At 42.1% G+C, this 14,406-nt stretch overlaps 1 protein-coding gene across 3 annotated transcripts in view; it reads left to right on the forward strand.

Moving 5' to 3' along the window:
* LOC107396649 (tenascin) overlaps positions 1–14,406 on the forward strand; it is a 290,411-nt gene that overhangs the window by 121,526 nt on the left and 154,479 nt on the right. For all 3 annotated transcript variants that reach the window (XM_054731189.2, XM_054731188.2, XM_070546339.1), the window contains 2 exons: positions 5,448–5,978; positions 11,218–12,438. In XM_054731189.2, the coding sequence (XP_054587164.2) occupies positions 5,495–5,978; positions 11,218–12,438 (1,705 nt within the window). In that variant the 5' untranslated portion in view covers positions 5,448–5,494. The remainder of the gene's footprint in view (positions 1–5,447; positions 5,979–11,217; positions 12,439–14,406) is intronic.

The raw sequence follows: 14,406 nt of genomic DNA on the forward strand, positions 1-14,406 counted from the left end.
ATCTAGTCTCTGCTGGGCTTTAATGAGTGCATCAAAGTCAGGTTGAATGTCTGAGGTGGAGATGCGAAGCACAGCTGGCAAATGATCATCACTGAGAGAGGATCTATACCTGGATTTTGTAAACTTCATCACTGGAAATGTTTGTTCACAAATGTAGGTAGAGCCGAAGAGAACCAACATCTTCTGAGCATGTCTCCTCAGGTTTGGAAAGTTCTCCTCCTTAAGAGAAGAGTAGAAATCCAGCAGAGATCCTGACTTAAAGTGCTCTGCCAGTACTGCATCAGAGTGCAGGTCAATGAGTTCCAGCTGCACATCACTGGGTGCATTATCCACACTGCAGGTAAAGGGAGAGGAAATCATGTGCATTTCATCCTCGATTGTTCTGAGGTCTTCAAAACGCCTTGAAAACTCACCATGTAATGCTCCTAACATGGATGAGTACCTGCTGAGGTGATCAGCTGATGGTGTGACTTCGTTCAGGGTTTGCATGCGAGTGAGAGTGTTGCTCTCCAGTTCACTTGAAAGAAACTGCAGCTTTCTCATGAAGGCCTTCACGAGGCTGTGCATTTCATGAACGAAAAGGCCCTTGCCTTGCAGTTTGGTGTTCAGTTCATTCATCAGTGCAGTCACATCAACAGCAAATGCAAAATCTGCCATCCAGTCCTCATCCGAGAGCTCTGGAATGTCTTTGCATTTCCTCTCGCAAAACTCTCGACTCTCTGCTTTCAAGTCCCAAACCCTCTTCAGCACTTTCCCCAGGCTGAGCCATCTGACAGCTGAGTGGAGTCCTCCAAAAGAGCCACAAACTGTGATTCATCGCCCGTGCCCTGATGAACTCATTTTTCAGCATCACTCCTGGAAAGGATGCTTCTAATCATAGCAATATTCCAAAGGTGGAAAATTAGACAAAGTGTCTGCCTCATGGACTAAAGCTGGGAGCTGGTTCTACAAAAGAGGAGCCTGATAGCTAAAAGATCTGCCTCCCATTCTATTTTTAGATATTCTGGAAACCACCAGTAAACCTGTAGTCTGAGAACAAAGTGCTCTATTTTGAACATATGAAATAATCAGGTCACTGATGTATGATGGAGCTTGATTATTAAGAGGGAAGGAGGAAAATTATTAGACAGGGAAGTATTGCATCCAATTTTTAAGGTCCTTGGTATGACCCGACCAGGATTTGAACCCCAATCTCCCAGTCTCAGGGCGAACATGCTACCAATAGGCCACTGAGAAGGTAAACAAATTGTAAGAAACACGTTTCTCCTATAAGAGATCAGTTTCTGGTCCACATTGCCCATTCCAGATGGGAAGACTGTACTTGTGGATAGGAGTTGCAGAAAACCCAATACACATGAATGGGAAATGTAAAGTAATTTGTCCTAGGAAGAATTTTATTAAACTATCTGAAGGGTTCATGCGGATGGAAAAATGTTACTATAGATTTCTGGATTGTTAATTTTCATTAGAAACAATAGACTCACACATTTCTAGAATACATATCCAGTCAGTGTGATACATGTGCAAACTGCTTGCCATATTTTCCCCTCCCATAAACTATGGAATAGTTTTGGCCCGTAAATGTTGGTCATGTAAGCCTGATGAAGTGTGAAATTCAGGTATGACCCAAATAGTTTATAGAAATTTGAGTTTAAGTTTGTTTAAATTACAATTTAACATTTAATATAAAATATACATCAGACTTTTCATACAATCTGGAGGATTTACCATGGCATTCAGACTCACTATACTATGAGCCAAATGAAGGCATTCAAAAGCCAGAACAATAGAATACATTTACATTTGTGTTTTTTTACATAAATATTTCAGTGGGTCAAATCTAAAATGATGGACCCCTTTGAAAAAGAGATTCTACATCTAAAGGGTCTTTCCATTAATAAAGAATAAAATCAATTCAGACATAAAGACAGTCTAAGGACGGTGGATGTATTGGACTTGTCAGGAGAGACAGGTGATCATGTGAGTTCAGAGTGACGATACACACACAACCACACACATCACTTTAGTTTTGGTCTTCAGTTTGGTCTCTACCTTTTAATTAATGTGCACGGTAAAATGGATGGTGGACCTCAGGAATGTTGAAACTCTATACAGCCGTGTGAGATGGCTTATGGTAGAGAGGAACAACAATTTAATCTGGTAGACATTCCTGCTGTCAGCATGCCAAGTGCACGCTCCCTCAAACATTGCAACATCTGAGGCGCTGTGCGGTGTGACCATACTGCACATTTCAGAGTGGCCTTTTGTTGTGGCCAGTCTAAGGCTCACCTGTGCAAAATTCATGCTGTCTAATCAGCACCTCGACATGCCACACCTGTGAGGTGGGAACATTAGAGTACAATATTTGAGATTAATGGGTATTTTGTGTGTAAAGGAAATGTTCATGAAAAATTGGAGCAAAAGCAAAAGTGCTGCGTTTTTTGTACACACACACACACACACACACACACACACACACACACACACACACATATATATATATATATATATATATATATATATATTTAAGATATTTCTTGTAAATGGTAAATGGCCTGTATTTGTATAGTGCCTTCTATGGTTCTACAACCCTCCAAGACGCTTCACAACACAGTCATCAGCACATTCATATGCTGGTGATGATGAGCTACAATGTAGCCACAGCTGGCCTGGGGCACACTGATGGAAGCGAGTCTGTCATTCATAGCACCCCTCCGACCACCAGCAGCAGCAGACAGTGGGTTAAGTGTCTTGCCCAAGGACACAACAGCAGTGCTCTCTGCTGGGAGCCAGGATCAACCCTACAACCTTGCAATTACTGGACAGCCCACTCCACCTTCTGAGCTACTGATACTCTTGTGTAAATTTAAGTCTCTGCTGGGCTGTGCTCCATCTGTTACTCACTCGGTACAGCCCTTCACGTGCACTTAGGTCATCACAGCAAGACTTACTAGTCATTCCGCAGTTAAAATTCTCCACTAGAGGAGGCAGGGTTATCTCCATCTTGGCCCCTAAGCAGAGGAACAACCGTCCACTCGAGGTCAGACAAGCACCTTCACCGCGGTTTTTAAGAGTCGAGTGAAGACTGACTTTTATTCTGTGGCGTTCTCTCACTCAGCGTGTTTAGACATTTGATCAATTTTTTTATTCTGTTTTATTCAGTTTTGTTACCCATACATTTTACTTTTATATCCTGCTTTTACATATTAATGTTGTGTTTAGATCTGGAATATCTCGGCGATCTCTGCGCACCACTCCTTATTAATGTTTTTATTTTTTGTCATATTTTATGTGATTCCCAAAGCATCAGTTTCCATCCCAGTTTTCATGGTTACCTGTGAATGCAGCTGAAAATCTGGTTTATGCAAATGTAGAATATTCATAGCGTAATTTGCATTGACTATTTATAGCAGGAAGTGGGTGTGTAGGAGGCAGGATGTGATCCAGAAACACCTGAGCCCATTCCTGGGACGGATGTGGTTTACTACAAAGCAGGAATATCATGCAGCTGTGTTCCATAGGTCTGTAAATGAATTTGCGTAAGTAAAAAAATAAATGCTGAACATACGTACTTAAAATGTAAAAGCTGAGAGATCCTGACCAAAACACAACATTTTACGATGGATACAATACTAGGTGGCACTCATGTCTGAGTCACGTCAGTTGATAGATGTATAGATTGGCAAGTTTGTGGGTGTTTAGGTCGAAATGTAAGTATTCATAGGTTTGATGGGTGGTTGGTTGTTCCACTGTTTTATTGATATTGAATATTTAGATAAGTTGCTAGGTTAGGTTGGTGTAACTGCTTGGTAGGTTAGTACAGGGGTAGGCACCTCTGGTCCTAGAGAGCCGCAGTCCTGCTTGCTTTCCAACTATCTTTGTTGTTCCTGCTGTTGGTTACTTGGATCAGGTGTGTTCAGCCAATTAGTAGCTGCAAGTTCATGCAAGGCAGGAAAACATGCAGGACTGCGGCTCTGTAGGACCTGGGTTGCCTACCCCGTTAGTATGTTGGTAGGTTATTAGGTTTGATGGCCACTAGGTTTTTGGCTGCTCAGATTGGAAGGTTTATTGCTTGTTGAGTTGAGAAGTTGAGAAGTTTGTGGTGGTTCAGATGAATACGTTTGTAAGTAAGCTCGTGTTTACTTAGAAAGGTTGATAGGTTTGTAGTTTTTTATATTTGTAGCTTCATAGGTTAGTAATGGGATGAAGGAGCAAAGGAGTTAACTACATTGCCAGATGGTTTTGAGATTGAGTCCCGCTCAGCCAGTCGCAGTCGTTGTGTCCGTGGGCAACACACCTAAACCGCCTTGCCTGCTGTCAGTGGTCTGAAAGGCCAGCGGTGCCCGATTACAGCAGCCTCGCTTTGATCAGTGTGTCCCAGGCCAGCTGACACACTGACACGTGGGTGTGTACACAAAAGTGTGGACACAAAGTGTCAAACTAGAAAAATAAGGCAACTGCGAATGTCTTTCTGTAAAGGGATTTTTACAGAAATAGACAGGTGGACATGATGAATTCAGAGACTGAATGGTTTATTTATGTTTATGTATTTAGCAGCAGGTTGCCCTTGAGGCTAACAACAAACACGGTTCAGTCAATCCTAGGTGGCAGTGAGGCAGCATGATCTATTATAGAGGGAAGTGAACATGGAGTGGACAGTAGAGAGGGGGGACGGGTGCTGGGAGGGTGCCAGTTTAGAAGATGCTCTCTGAAGAGCAGGGTCTTCAAGAGTTTCTTGAAAATGGACAAGGGTGCCCCTGTTCTGGTAGTGCTAAGTCATTCTACATCAGTGGAACGACACCTGAAAAGAGTCTGGATTGTCCTGAGCGTGGTGTAGCCGATGATCCTTGATGACCGGAGTGGCCGGGCCGTGACGTAAGCCTTTACGAGAGGATTCAGGTAGATGGGAGCCGTACCATCTGTATGCTATTGCTAGTGATTTGAATTTGATGCGTGCAGCTAGCGGTAGCCAATGAAGTTCAGTGAACAGAGGGGTGACGTGTGCTCTTTTAGGCTGATTGAAGACCAGACGTGCCGCTGCACTCTGGACCATTTGAAGAGGTCTCACATTACAGGCTGGAAGACCAGTTAGAAGAGCATTGCAGTAGTCGAGGCGGGAGACGATAGTGGATTGCACCAGGAGCTGGGTGGCATGTTGTGTTAGGTGTGGTCTGATCTTTCATATGTTGTACAGCGCAAAGCGGCATGAACGGGCAACAGAGGCAACATGATCTTTAAAGGTCAGGTGTTCATCAATCACAACACCCAAGTTCCAAACTGCCCTTGAAGGAGTCAGCGGTAGGGAATCATTTTGGATTGAGATATTGTGCCGTAGGGATGTTGTCACTGATCACAAGTAATTCAGATTTTGAGAGATTGAGTTGGAAATGGTGGGATTTCATATTTAATAACTCTGCTCACATCCTTCTGTTTTTCTGTCTTATCAGGACTGAAAGGACCGCATGATCAGAGGCTGCAGAGTGAAGGGATCACCATGAGGACCAAAGAATTCCTCCTGAGCTGCATTACCATGGCTCTACTGCTCCATCTCTCCCTGGCTGGTCTGATCAATGTCATTCGCCATAAAAGAGACGCCCTGATGCCCAAGAAAACCCAGGAGAACCTCACTCTGCCACATCCTGACCAGCCAGTGGTGTTTAATCATGTCTACAACATCAACGTTCCCGACACGTCGCTGTGCTCCGTGGACCTTGACTCACCGGGTGGAACTAAGCTCAAAACGGAGAGTTCTGCAATGGATACGGCAAACAGAGAGCACATGGAGCATACGCTGGATGCAGAAAATCAGATCGTTTTCACTCATCGTATCAACATCCCCAAACAAGCATGCCGCTGTGACAACCAGCAGCCAGACCTGAAGCACATCCTAAACCGACTGGAGATGTTAGAGTCAGAACTTTCTGCTTTAAGAGAGCAGTGCAACGGTGGAGCCGCCTGCTGTGGAGCTCAGGTTACAGGTGACCTGTCTATTTGTACCAATCAATCAATCAATCAATCAATCAATCAATCAATCAATCAACATCTTTCTATCTCAACAACCAAAGAGCGGTCAATAAAATGGTCCTGAAAACATTTAAACACACTGCGGTGAGAAGAGGGAGAAAGGTTGATGGACAGACCCTCATGCCCTTGAGTCCAGCTAGCATAGCACAGCATAGCATAGCACCTTTATTATACCACTTTAAAACAAAGGCGAGGATTGACCAAGGTGCTGCACTCTTAAATACATAAACATAAATGATAAACTATAACAATAAAACAGACAAAATGTTAAAAGGTCACGGGTCACTACACACTCTTGAAGGAAGAATAAATAATAGGCGTGTCTTCAAATGAGACTTAAAAGCAGCAACAGTTTAATTTACCCCCCCCCCCCCCCCACACACACACACACACACACACAAAGGGTTGAAAGGTGTGGTTCACTGAAAAACACTTTTAACAAATGTTTTTTCTGTTATCACTCAGAGTCTTTCATGCAGGCTGAACATGAAAATAGTCTCCTACATCTATCTCCTGCATTAGCTTCCGATAGAAAATAGATTAGGATTAGAAAATCCTGACAGATATACGTCACACTGTCACTTAACTTTCATAGACTCATCCATCTTGACTCATGACAGGGAAGGCTGTTGTTGGTTTAGCGTCCAGGAAACAGCAGAGAACATGTCAGGTAGTTTAGGCTAAATTTCACCACACAGGTCCTTCAGGCTTGTGTTATTTGTGGAGATAAAACATCAACAATGCAACCTAGGTGTGTTCTTGCTGTGTCTTTCTAAATCCATGCTTTCGTTCTTTTTAAACACAGAAACAGTTTTGTTTACCTGTTTTGTAGCTACAGTTTCGCCGACGGCTGCCAGCGTCAGCCTGAAGAAGCCGGCAGCCGTCGGCGAAACTGTAGCTACAAAACAGGTAAACAAAACTGTTTCTGTGTTTAAAAAGAACAAAAGCATGGATCAACAATGCAAATTAGTAGTAGAATTATGCTGCTGTTATTCAATCAGGGGTGAGATGTCCAAATATCAGGAAATCAGAACATGTCATCTGAAGCTCAGCTGTGATGTGGGAAACTTTTTGGTCTGAGAAATGGTGCACCTGTATAAGTTTTCTCCTCCAAGAACGACGTGCACTGTATTCATTCCTACTACAGACCGCATCAAATGTAATGATTAAACAAAGGTCCCACACCTGTACACTCGATTCACCTGTGTCATGTGCAGGACATATTTGGCATGGAATATTCTTTGTTTTTTACATGTTGTGAGTCCAAATATGAAATATTGGTAAAACCTTTCTGCACTAGAGGGCTTAAAGCTAGAATGGCAAACCTGCTAAACAAGTCCAAACATAGTAAGCTACAACTATTTAGTGCAGATTAAGAAAAAACAGAAAAAAGTGGTTCTTTTGCATTTGACTAAAAACCTTAGTCAATATAACAGCTCAGACCAAAATTGCACAATCCAGGATTTGAGTTTCATGAATAGTTTTTATCCTGTGATCAGAAATGAGCTGTTGAGTAGCTGCAGACAAAAATCCCAGCATTGACTCTGGCTGTGGTGTGGTGCAGATCCAGATGCGGAGCTCCAGAAAGTTTCAGCTTGAATTTTGTTTTTCAGATGCCGCATATGGATTGTCATGAAGTTAAAGAAATTACATGACCTAGACAGGAAGTGAGATGTGCTTCAGCGAGGTGCATGAGGTTTATTTGAAAATTAAACCTTTGTTGCATTATTTGCCAGCTTTTGTTTTATTATTAAAGACGTTGATAACAGTTCACAGCATAGACGAAGGAGAAGAAACATATTTCTTGTGCCTCTCAAGATTAAAATCATGAGGTGCTTCACAAGAACAAAAAAAAAAGATTAAAAACATGCAAATGATTAAAAATATACTGTAATAAAAAATGGGGAGAATGGAAATTTTTAATTTTAAAAAATGAGAAGGAAGAAAATGAATAAGATAATGTAATACAGGATCCTGGGAAAGACAGCATTGTTATGAGAAGGTAGTCATGAAGGTCACAACAAAGCCAGCCTGAACAGGTGAGTCTTCAGCTGCTTTTTAAAGGAGACCACTGAGTCCACTGATCTCAGGCTCAGGGGGAGAGAGTTCCAGAATCTGGGGGCCACAGCAGCAGATGATCTGTCACCTTTGGTCTTTAGCCTGGTGCTGCACAACCAGTAGGCTTTGATCACTGGACCTCAGGGACCTGCTGGGGGTGTAGGGACTAAGAAGATCACCAATAGATAGATAGATAGATAGATAGATAGATAGATAGATAGATAGATAGATAGATAGATAGATGATAGATAGATAGATAGATAGATAGATAGATAGATAGATAGATAGATAGATAGATAGATAGATATAAGGTCAAATTAAGCATAAACACTGGATAGTTAAAAGTAAATCCCACTGATAAGACATAATCGGGTATAAACATACAATTATATATATATATATATATATATATATATATATATATATATATATATATATATATATATAGTAATATAAAGAAATAAGACAGGTTAAAATTGGTTAAAATTAATATAAAAGAAAAAAGATATAATTCAGGAGATGACTAAGTAATAAAACACTGATAAAGCATATGAAAGATAGTTCAAATACCAGCTCAGTGGCCTAGTGGTAGAGTGTCCGCCCTGAGACTGGGAGATCAGGGTTCGATTCCTGGTCGGGTCATACCAAAGACTTTGAAAAAATGGGACCCAATGCCTCCCTGCTTGACACTCAGCATTAAGGGGGTTGGATTGGGGGGTTAAACCACCAAATGGTTCCCGAGCGCGGCTGTGTCTGCAGCTCACCGCTCCCCCAGGGGATGGGTCAAATGCGGAGAACAAATTTCGCACACACATCAGTGTGTGTGACAACTAATGGGACTTTAACTTTAACTTTAAATACAGGCTATAATAGATAAATTTCAGTTAAAAGTTATATTAAAAAGGCGAGTCAGCTTAAAGCTAGACTAAAAGGTGAGTCAGCTAAAAGCTAGACTAAAAAGGTGAGTCAGCTAAAAGCTAGACTAAAACATGAGTCAGCTAAAAGCTAGACTAAAAAGGTGAGTCAGCTAAAAGCTAGACTAAAACATGAGTCAGCTAAAAGCTAGGCTAAAAGGGTCAGTCAGCTAAAAAACTATATTAAAAAGGTGAGTGAGCTAAAAGCTAGACTAAAAAAAGGTGAGTCAGCTAAAAGCTAGACTAAAAAGGTCAGTCAGCTAAAAACTATATTAAAAGGTGAGTCAGCTAAAAAATAGACTAAAAAGGTGAGTCAGCTTAAGGCTAGACTAAAAAGGTGAGTCAGCTAAAAGCTAGACTAAAAAGGCGAGTCAGTTAAAAGCTAGACTAAAAAGGCGAGTGAGCTAAAAGCTAGACTGAAAAGGTGAGTCAGCTAAAAACTATATTAAAAGGTGAGTCAGCTAAAAGCTAGACTGAAAAGGTGAGCCAATTAAAAACTATATTAAAAAGGTGAGTCAGCTAAAAGCTAGACTAAAAAGGTGAGTCAGCTAAAAGCTAAACAAAAAGGTGAGTCCGCTAAAAGCTAGACTAAAAAGGTGAGTCAGCTAAAAACTATATTATAAATGGTGAGTCAGCTAAAAGCTAGACTAAAAATGTGAGTCAGCTAAAAGCTAGACTAAAAATGTGAGTCCGCTAAAAGCTAGACTAAAAAGATGAGTCAGCTAAAAACTAGACTAAAAAGGCGAGTCAGCTAAAAGCTAGACTAAAAGGTGAGTCAGCTTAAAGCTATATTAAAAGGTGAGTCAGCTAAAAGCTAGAATAAAAACACGAGCCAGCTAAAAGCTAGACTAAAAAGGTGAGCCAGCTAAAAGCTAGACTAAATAGGTGAGTCAGCTAAAAGCTATACTAAAAAGGTGAGTCAGCTAAAAGCTATAAAAGTGGGTCTTGAGCATGGCCTTAAAAACATGAACATTCTCCTGCAGCCCTGAAGTCGTCTGGCAGTCCGTTCCAGAGAGGAGGACCATAAAACTGGAAGGATGCCTCGCCTTGAGAGAGTGTCTAGACTTTTGGAATTATGAGGATATGGCTGCCAGAGGAGCACAGAGACGGTGATAGCTCGTATGGGAGAAGCAGTTCTGACAGATATGAAGACCCAAGACCATTATGATATTTTAAAACAATTACAGAAACTTTAAAATCGACCCTAAAACGTACAGGGAGCCAATGCAGCTTGTTAATGAGTGGTGTAATGTGCTCCTGCCTACTGGTCTTCGTCAGGACAAGTGCTGCTGAATTTTGGAGAAGTTGTAAACCTTAGGTACTCTTTTTGGGAAGACCACAAAGCAGGGCATTACAATAATCAATTCTACTGGTGATGAAAGCATGCAGCAGTGTCTCCGTGTTGGAGTTCTGATTAGAGTTCACGGAGGTGAGAAGATCCTTTAGATGCAACAGATGGACATCGAGACAGGTTTTCTCCCACAAATGCTCAATTCATCTGCTCTGGCGCATAAGGCTGTGAAGGCTGTCATTAAACCGAGTAGGGTTCACTGTTCATGTAATGTTGCCAGAGGAAACGAGAGAGCGCTAAACACCAGTCGACATTTTTAGGTCCAGACGCTTCTGGTTGTCCGTGACTTCAAATGGTGTTTTCTTTTTTGGGACTCAGGTAGTTTGTCCTAAAGTAGAAGTGGTAGCAGTCGGCTGTTTCTCCTTCTCTGACATTATTAAGAGGAGAATCTCTCACACCAGTGGTGAGTGTGTATGAGGGGAGGCCCCAGGAAAGTGCCACGATTCAGTAAGGCAGACAACCACATTGTCCAATCGCTGGTTTCAGACCGAGTCATGTTATTGGCTGAGGTTTTCAGACAAATACAAGAAAACCACTTCATTTTATTAACATATAAGGAGGATTAACCCCTTGAGATAAAACATCTAGTTTTCAAGGGGGTCATCCACTACTTCAAATCAAGAATGTACAAAACAGCAGATCGGAGATGACAGACACAGACAGAATTACAACCTCAGTATATATAGTCACACACACACACACACACACACACACACACACACACACACACACACACACACACACACACACACGCAATGGCTCACATTATTTTTAGTTGTTTTTTTTTTCAATTCCACAATGTCTTTATAGCTATAAAAACCTGAAATTAATTGCATTTAAATTTCCTTTTTATTTCTTGCCTTCCTGTAGGGGAAGTGTCTACAAGGCCCTACTGTAATGGACGTGGAAACTGGAGTAGTGAGACCTGCAGCTGCTCATGTGAACCAGGATGGAAAGGCCCCAACTGCACAGAACCTGAGTGCTCCAATGACTGTCAGGACCAGGGTCGATGCGTGGAGGGCAGGTGTGAATGTTTCGAGGGCTTTGTTGGGGATGACTGTAGTATTGAGGTCTGCTTAGTGGACTGTGGTGACTACGGTCAATGTGTTGAAGGGTCTTGTCTCTGTGAGGATGGCTTCATTGGTGAGGACTGTTCCCAGACCAACTGCCCAAACAACTGTCTTGGTCGAGGACAATGTGTGGAAGATGAGTGTATTTGTGATGAGCCATGGACAGGATTTGACTGCTCTGAGCTCATCTGTCCTAACGACTGCTATGACCGAGGGCGCTGTGTTAATGGTACCTGCTACTGTGAAGAAGGCTTTACTGGAGAAGACTGTGGTGAGCTCAGCTGCCCTGACGGCTGTAATAACCAAGGCATGTGTGTGAAAGGCCATTGTGTGTGTCACAGTGGTTACAGTGGAGTGGACTGCTCCAAGCTCATGTGCCCCAAAAGTTGCAATGAGAGAGGTCATTGCTTCAATGGGAAATGCATCTGTGACCCTGGGTTTGGAGGTGAAGACTGCTCAATCCTCTTGTGCCTTGACAACTGCAGCAACAGGGGTCAGTGCATTAATGGAGAGTGTGTGTGTGACATAGGATACCAAGGTGAAGATTGCAGTGAGCTTTCCTGTCTTAACAATTGCCAAGACCAGGGCCGCTGTGTCAGTGGACAGTGCATATGTGACAAAGGATTCACTGGAGAAGACTGCAGTACCAAGACCTGCCCTAGAGACTGCTTAGGAAGAGGAGAGTGTCTGGATGGAAAGTGTGTGTGCTTTGTGGGCTTCACAGGAAAAGACTGTGCCGAGCTTACCTGTCCCAATGACTGCCTGGATCAGGGTCACTGTGTCAATGGCCAATGTGTTTGTCATAAAGGTTTCACCGGAGAGGACTGCAGTGAGAAGACATGTCCCAACAACTGTCTGGACAGAGGCCATTGTATTGATGGCAGCTGCATGTGTTACGAGGGTTTTACAGGGCTGGATTGCTCCGTTATACCCTGCCCAGGAGACTGCCATAACCAGGGGCGCTGTGAGAATGGAGTGTGTGACTGTGACGAGGGCTTCGTAGGGGAGGACTGCTCTGAGGGTAAGCCCACATATCCATGATTTGCAATGTTCTACAGCATGTTCATTCAGGCTTGTGCTCACTTAAACAGAGCTGTCTCTGCTCCTCAAGGCCCCTAGCAGGGGAGCCACTGCCACACAATTTATTCATGGTGATACTTTCCATGTGTGAATATGCTTACTATGTTAAAATGCTATGCTTACATATGAACTGGTTTCACAAGTTTCTCTGAATTTCAATACATCAATGTTATCAAAAAATCACAAGGAAAAAAGTGACGTTCTGAAATTCTAACTAAACAATTTAGTTTTTTAATAATCAGATAATGAATAACAAATCTACTTTGTGTGAATGATTCGACATTTTATTAGAATGGATCAGTAACATAACTTTTTGTGCACAATGAACAAATACTTCCAAAAACTAGAATAACCTTTAAATAACATGTATTGTTCTTTAAGTGACATTTAATACAAAACCTTTCAAGTAATTGATGTGCAATGATTGTTTTCCCAAATAATGCAAAAAAAAAAATTCTCAAAAAATTCATAAAGTTGAAGATGTTTTAAATTAAATGCAAGCTAAATTAGATGAAAACACAAAAATCTAAATAGTTTGAACTGCAACAAAAAAAATGTCAATATAAAAATAATACATTTCTTCTTGCGTTCCTTATTTATTGAATCATTTTTATTGCCAATCTTGATCTGGATCAGCTGTATGGGTCTGACGGCTGTGTGCAACACACAGAGAGAGAGCTAGAGTTTAATTGCTAATGGGACACTCAGCTAAAACAGTTGAGGAAAATGTGTTGAAACTAAATCACAGGAGATGCCTGATGTTTGGAAGCCTGTGTTCATCATGTGTTAATAAACAAATGGCATTAAATTTGTGTTAACTAGCTGTTAACGCAGATGGGACTTTACAGTCGCCCAGACTATTTTACTGAGGATGTTTTCCTGAAAGTAGGTCTGAATAACCAACGTCACCCCGTCTTCTTTAGAAGAGTGTCTTCATCCCCTCTCCAGCTTCAGCCGCTTACAGTAGACACAGGGATCTGTGCTGCAACCTGATTAATTTATCTGCATATTTCCAGTAGAATACGTTTGCGGAAAGATTTGTGCAATAATTAGATTTTTGTTTTACTTCCACAAAATGCTAGATTAGATATCACAGAAAACGGGGGACAGCTACCCATCCATCCATCCATTGTCTTCCGTTTATCCGAAGTTGGGTCGTGGGGGCAGAAGCCTAAGTCGAGAAGCCCAGACTTCCCTCTCCCCATCCACTTGAGCCAGCTCTTCCAGGGAAATCCCAAGTCGTTCCCTGGCCAGACGAGAGACATAGTCCCTCTAGCGTGTCCTGGGTCTTCTTTTAGGTCTCCTCCCAGTTGGATGTGCCCAGAAAACCTCATCACCAGGGAGGCGTCCAGGAGGCATCCTAATCAGATGCCTGAGCCACCTCAACTGGCACCTCTCAATATGGAGGAGCAGCGGATCTACTCAGAGCCCCTCCTGAATAATCAAGCTTTGCACCCTATCTCTACGGGAGAGCCCAGCTACCCAGCAAAGAAAACTCATTTTGGCCGCTTGTATGTGATCTTGTTCTTTCAGTCACTGCCTAAAGCTCATGACATTAGGTGAGGGTAGGAACGTAGATCGATTGGTAAATCGAGAGCTTTGCCTTCTGACTCAGCTCTCTCTTCACCATGACAGACCGGTACAAACCACCAGGTTTTAATCAGTGATGAGTAACAGACTTCAGCAAACCCTGAAAACCTGCTGAATAGGTGCTTCATCTAATGAATCAGCTGCTGGAGCATGAAACTAACACATGCTGGATAAGGAATCTTAAGGTTCAGGGGTCTCATTTATCTAACATTGTGTGGAATCCTTACTAAAACCGTACTTTAGCTCAGCAAAAAAAAAAAGTACTTACCGTAAATCCTCTAATGCAGGCCGGTATTCAATTAAAGGCTGGGTCTCTAAT

Source organism: Nothobranchius furzeri, chromosome 17 (genome assembly GCF_043380555.1).
Source record: "Nothobranchius furzeri strain GRZ-AD chromosome 17, NfurGRZ-RIMD1, whole genome shotgun sequence".
Classification (NCBI taxonomy): Eukaryota; Metazoa; Chordata; class Actinopteri; order Cyprinodontiformes; family Nothobranchiidae; genus Nothobranchius; species Nothobranchius furzeri.